Source organism: Anoplolepis gracilipes, unplaced genomic scaffold (genome assembly GCF_047496725.1).
Source record: "Anoplolepis gracilipes unplaced genomic scaffold, ASM4749672v1 Contig22, whole genome shotgun sequence".
In the NCBI taxonomy this organism is placed as follows: domain Eukaryota; kingdom Metazoa; phylum Arthropoda; class Insecta; order Hymenoptera; family Formicidae; genus Anoplolepis; species Anoplolepis gracilipes.
Window position 1 is genome coordinate 542501 of NW_027328675.1, and position 6486 is coordinate 548986.

The 6486-nt window shown below is 29.4% G+C and overlaps 1 protein-coding gene across 1 annotated transcript in view; it reads right to left on the reverse strand.

Annotated features, from left to right (window-relative positions):
* The window catches only part of LOC140675964 (uncharacterized), a 9078-nt gene extending 3892 nt beyond the window's left edge, over positions 1-5186 (reverse strand). Inside the window, exon 1 of the mRNA XM_072910553.1 lies at positions 4961-5186. Coding sequence (XP_072766654.1) covers positions 4961-5186 — 226 coding nt within the window. The remainder of the gene's footprint in view (positions 1-4960) is intronic.
* Positions 5187-6486: the final 1300 nt, after the last annotated feature.

The window sequence follows — 6486 nt, forward strand, 5'->3', positions numbered from 1 at the left end:
CTTTTAAACATAACTTTTTTTTTTAATATATATATCACTATACCAGGAACATGTGTAACAAAAGGCAGGCAATTTCTTTGAAATTCGAAGGATTTCTCACAAGTATTACCTGAAAGACTCTAGAAAAATTGTCCTATTATACGCATAACTACGTAGCAACTATGTAGTGGGAGAACCTTTAGGTTTACAGATTTTTTTTTAAATAGGCATGAACATAGAGTGTAAAGAACTTCTGTAGTATATATTACACGTGCTCTTAGTAATTGGAAAATACATCAGAATATAAGTTTCGCAGTAGATTTCGTCTGACTACAAACAGGGAATCAGTAATACGCAAATACCCTTAGTTCCATCTTTTTAAATTAAATTACCTTTTTTGTGTTTTATTAAATTTTTAACTAAATTTTTCTAATAATGACTACGATAATGTGCTTACCTGGAGAAGTGATAGATATAATACTTGGCTACAATGATATCAGTATTAAGGATATTAACTTCAGATGTGTATGCAAGAAATTTCAACACGTAGCCAATTACAAGTTTATTGAAAAAAAGTTTTTCCAGAAGTAATTACTTGTTAATTAGTTAATTTTTCGCAATTCGTTTTCATTAAAGTATCTATTATACAATCAGCACTGCAAAAAATATATTTTATAAAAGTAAAACATATAAAAAATGTAAAAAAATATAATAAACAATATAAAAAGGTTAAGAAACGGATAAATAAAAGTCAAATCACATAAAGAGCGTGAGCAATTATTTTTAATAAATTTTTTTATTATTTAAATTTTATGTTTAATTAATTAGTAAAATAGTAAAATTTTGTATTTCCTTTATAATTAGCAAACAAGTTTTTGGAAAAAACTTGCATCCACATTTCTGTTTCTTGACTTTTGTTAGCCAGTTTTAATTATAGAATTGTTTTATTTAATTATGTTATTAAATAACTCATTAAAATGATGTTTTAAAAATCCATGGAATGTGAAAGTTAATTTGTTATATTTAGAATATGGCTATAATGCTGTCCATTGTTTATATTATTGTATATTGTTAGTGCACAAATTTCAATTACTATTTAAATTGAAGATTATATACTGCATACTTTATTTTGTATTAAAACATGAAAGTCGATTTATTGACTAATTCTGTATAGTACACAATTTAAACAATTTAATTCTTTGAAAGCTTATTACTAATACAATAGTTTAGTTGTTTAAAAATGTATAATAATATTATTTATTTCAGATGGTCTACAGCGAGAAAATACTACAAGTAGCTTAAGGAAAATGAACAAAAAGCGTTTGAAGGGAATAAACAGGAAAATAAGGAAAGGTCAAACTTTATAGAAATAGGCATTAATTGTGCGAGACTATTACGAAATATTGAAAATATTAACCTAAAAAAAATGTTTTAACCATATTTCAATCGATAATTCAACATATTGCGATTATACATTCGATTTTGTCAATACGAAGTCTGTACGTATTAATCTTGAAGATAAAGTGATAATTTCTTTTTATCTTAATGAGATTAAAAACTTAATCACTCAATTTTCACGGTGGGATTATATAAATTAAAGTACTATTTATTTTATGAACTAATGTACATATTGCAAAGTTAATTTTTCAGAAAATCTGTTTGCGGTCTAACGGAAAGATATCACTATATGCAACTCTTCAAATGTCTGAAGGAATACAGACTAATAATAAAATCGCGCGAATTTGAAAAGCAACCTCAGAAAGTGCAACTTTTGGAACGAAGGGCTACTCTTATGGCACAAAAGTTTCAGCTTCAAAAGGATGTATCTTACTCGTCCGTAACAACATCGCTAGATAATATGATATTAGAAGTATTGAGTAACCTCAGAGAGAATCATCCCGACCATTCCATATTCTCGACGTCTGTAGAAAATTTTCCTTATTGGAAAAAACACAATATCAGCGATAATTATTAGAATGAAGCAGAAGGAACGCAGATTATGGATACACTCGAGGAATATATATTTGGCAAATTAAACTTTCGATTATACAAATCGGAAAACACAGATTGGAATACACAATTAAAATACAGATGTATAGATCATGTAAGTACTATGGATTATAATATATTATAAATGTATGGCCAATTATGCCGTAAACATGGCCACATGTTCATTGTAATCTTAGAAATACTTTCTTTTTAATTAATTTCTACATTGTAATTTCTGACATAGGTCTTAGAACATAAATATGGTCAAGAAATAATAATATATACAATATATCATAGCGCTGCCAGAAGACTTAGTCTACGTTGCGATATAATAATCGAATATCCCGATAAACGTATCTGTCTATTTTGGAAACCAAGATAGTAAGTGTAATATCAGATTTGAAAATATTTTAATTTTTCGGTATTTTTATTCCTATAATACACATATACCATTTTTTTATTCTTTATAGTGCCACAAATAGTTTAGAAAATGTAAGATGTTTTAGAGTAAATTCTAAGAAATTCCTAAATTGTTTTATCAAGCAACGTTTTAAAAGATTGGAAGTAATAACAGCGGACAAGGTTGGTAATTATTCATATATAATTTTTACTAATTTTAATATTAATCAATAAATTTGTCATATTAAAATTAACCAGAAAAATTTGCACAATGTATAATTTTCTCAATTGCAATTAAAACCTTATTTACGTTTAAACCGTTTTTCATTATAGATGAGAGATATACTCTCGCTTTCGACCCAATTTGATAATAAATATTTGTGGGAAATAGAAGAAGGTATGTAAAATGTGCTGATTTTTGCCGAAAAAGTGTAATATAAGTTACGCAAGTTTTCTTTTTGAGCTGTTGAATATGAAAATACTTGTTTTATTCGTCTGTGTTTCATTTTAAAATATCTTTGTTTGATTTTAAAGTGGTTCTTTAGTTTTTAATAAAATAGTTATAAAAATAAATTATAATATATATAATTAAATAATTATAACAAAATCGACATTAATCAAATTATTATTAAAAGTAACTTATTTCGACTTTTTTAAAGTAAATTTTGATCACTTTCTTACAGTCTTAGATCAATAAAACGAGTGTTTTCATATTCAACAGCTCAAAAACTATAAAAAAACATACATAACTTACGTTACACTTTTTGGGCAATCAATATATTTTATCCACCTTTATCATTTTTAAACAACGGGTTAATTAAAACGACCTGACTAGCCAAAATCATTCAATTTATTCACACGACGTTTCGACCATATGGTTGTGGTCCTTTCAAGTGTAACTATAAAGAAAATATATAACGGATCAAAAAATTATATGGATACAATTTATACCGAATTAAACGCAAACAATACAATATAATGTCGTTAAAAAACTAGTCTATTCACACGTAAATTAAGAAATAGAAGAAAGAATCCAATGGAATATGTTTAAAAGTAGAACTTAATTATGGAACAATTAAATATGTCACTTAGTTAAAATCAACGGTTATTAAATTTGAGATAAACGCAAACAACGAGACACGTCATGTCAGCATGAGTTTTTAAACGAAACTGTCAATGTTTAGAAAGAAAAACAGTTCAAACGATCTTTATAATTTTGTCATAAATATTATTTAAATTTTCGGTATCTCTTTGTAGGTTAATCGTGGAGTTAAATTTCTTGATGAAAAACATTTTAGCTATTTCTCTTTCCTTAATAAATTTTTCATCATGTAAAATAACCGGCTTGTCCCAATCAAAATCATGTCCAAATTCAACTCTGTGCTTGCTAACGACTGATTGATTGGTAGGATGTAATTTTATATTGTTAAGATGTTCTTTAATACGTGTGCGTATATGTCGTTTTGTTTGGCCTATGTAGAGCGCATCGCAATCCTTACACTGTAATTTATAAACAACATCAGTTCTATTGTCAGTATATAATCTGTCTTTACCACGCTTAATCAATGTATTAAATTTATTAGTTATAGTCATAACGACGTTCAAACCAGCGTCACACACAATACGACTCAAACAAAAGCTGAATTCATTGACATAAGGAATTGAAACAAAAAGGCTGTTTTGTTGTAATTCTTTCCCCCGGGGGTCAAATTCTAAATTGTCGCGATTTTTAAAAAAATTAATCCTCTTTTTGATGTGTCGTCCAATAAGTTTGTCAGGGAAACAATTATTACGCAGCGTTTCATAAACGATACCTAAATTCTCATTGTGGAATCTAGTATCAGAGAGCAGTAAAGCATGATCAACAAGACTATAAATCGTATTAATTTTATATTTCATGGGGTGATTCGAGTAAAAGTTGATATATCTTTCCGACCAAGTGAGTTTTCTGTACCAATTAGTTATGAGTCTATTGTCCACACGTAAAACAGTAGTATTTAAAAAGCTAATGGACTTATTTTGTTCAATCTCAAACGTAAATTTTAAACGAGAGTGGAAATTATTAAAAGTATCTAACATCTCATCAATGCGTGTGCGTAGGATTATTGCAAATATGTCGTCCACATATCTATAGTAAATTGAGACTTTAAAACTTAACAAATTTAAACAATGAGACTCTAAATCATCCATGACAATGTCCGCTAGTATTGGAGATAAAGGAGAGCCCATAGGGCTTCCGAAAATTTGCTCGTAAAACTGTTCATTAAAACTAAAACTTGTCGAATCTAAAATCAATTCAACCACATGTATAAATTGAGAAAGGCTAAAGCTAGTAGCAGAACTGATGTTATTCCAGCGTTTTTCAATGGCGCTCAGAACTAATTCTTTGGGGACATTAGTAAATAACGAGCTAACATCCAATGATATCATTATTTGACCACTTTCAATAATACCGTCCTTGATCTTTTTGGAAAAAGACCATCCGTCGTTTATATGTGAAGCTGGCTTTATAATTGACCTTTGCAGTATATCCTGTATGTAAGTAGATAAATTATACAAAGGACTGCCGAAACAATGATTCTTAATGGAAAACCTGGTTTATGGATCTTGGGCAACCCATAGCAACGAGGCAAATTTCCATTTGTACAATTAAGATGTTTGTAAGTTCTTTCATCGATGAGCTCGTTGCTGAGCCACGATTTTAATAATGAATTTATCTTGTTCGTAAATGGTTTTGTCGGATTTTTCTTGATTTTCTTGTAAGTAAATTCATCACTGAATATCAACTCCATTTTTAACAGATAATCAGTCTTGTTCATTACGACTGTGAACTGTCCCTTGTCGGCTTTGGTAACTAATAAATCATTATTATCAGACAAAAACTTTCTCGAAAGTGAGAAGGCCCGCCCAATATGTCTTTCAATATAACTGACATGACGACGCGAACACAAAAATCTCTGTAGTGTATTCGCAACAGAAATTCTGGTAGTCTCTAAAAGATCAGTTGAAATCCTGCTAGAACACGCCTCAAAATTCTTAACGACGTTTAATACATAATCAACGCGATCTTTACTGCGTGACGGGTTTATGGGTAGCGCAAAATTGTCACCCAAGCTTAAGAACGGGAGACATACTCAGGAATGGTCTTTACAAACCATTTGGATTTATCAATATTATAAAAAGGATCCTCTTTGAAACCATTTTTTAATTTTAATTTGTCAATCTTATTAATTAAATTGTTTTTTAGCTTTAAACCGAATGAGAAAATCCTTCGTTTGCTAAGTTTAAAAAAGTCGAAAACTAAGTCGTGTGGTAAACATTCAAAGAGTCCTTTCTCAATATCACTGATCCTTTTTCTAAAATACATCAAACTAATGTTCAAGTCTTCGATCTCGAAATTTAGCAATGAATGCTGACTTAAAGTTAAAAACTTTTGAAATTTGCGAAACTTTTGAAACTACTGTTTTACGTGTGGACAATAGACTCATAACTAAATGGTACAGAAAACCCACTTGGTCGGAAAGATATATCAACTTTTACTCGAATCACCCCATGAAATATAAAATTAATACGATTTATAGTCTTGTTGATCATGCTTTACTGCTCTCTGATACTAGATTCCACAATGAGAATTTAGGTATCGTTTATGAAACGCTGCGTAATAATTGTTTTCCTGACAAACTTATTGGACGACACATCAAAAAGAGGATTAATTTTTTTAAAAATCGCGACAATTTAGAATTTGACCCCCGGGGGAAAGAATTACAACAAAACAGCCTTTTTGTTTCAATTCCTTATGTCAATGAATTCAGCTTTTGTTTGAGTCGTATTGTGTGTGACGCTGGTTTGAACGTCGTTATGACTATAACTAATAAATTTAATACATTGATTAAGCGTGGTAAAGACAGATTATATACTGACAATAGAACTGATGTTGTTTATAAATTACAGTGTAAGGATTGCGATGCGCTCTACATAGGCCAAACAAAACGACATATACGCACACGTATTAAAGAACATCTTAACAATATAAAATTACATCCTACCAATCAATCAGTCGTTAGCAAGCACAGAGTTGAATTTGGACATGATTTTGATTGGGACAAGTCGGTTATTTTA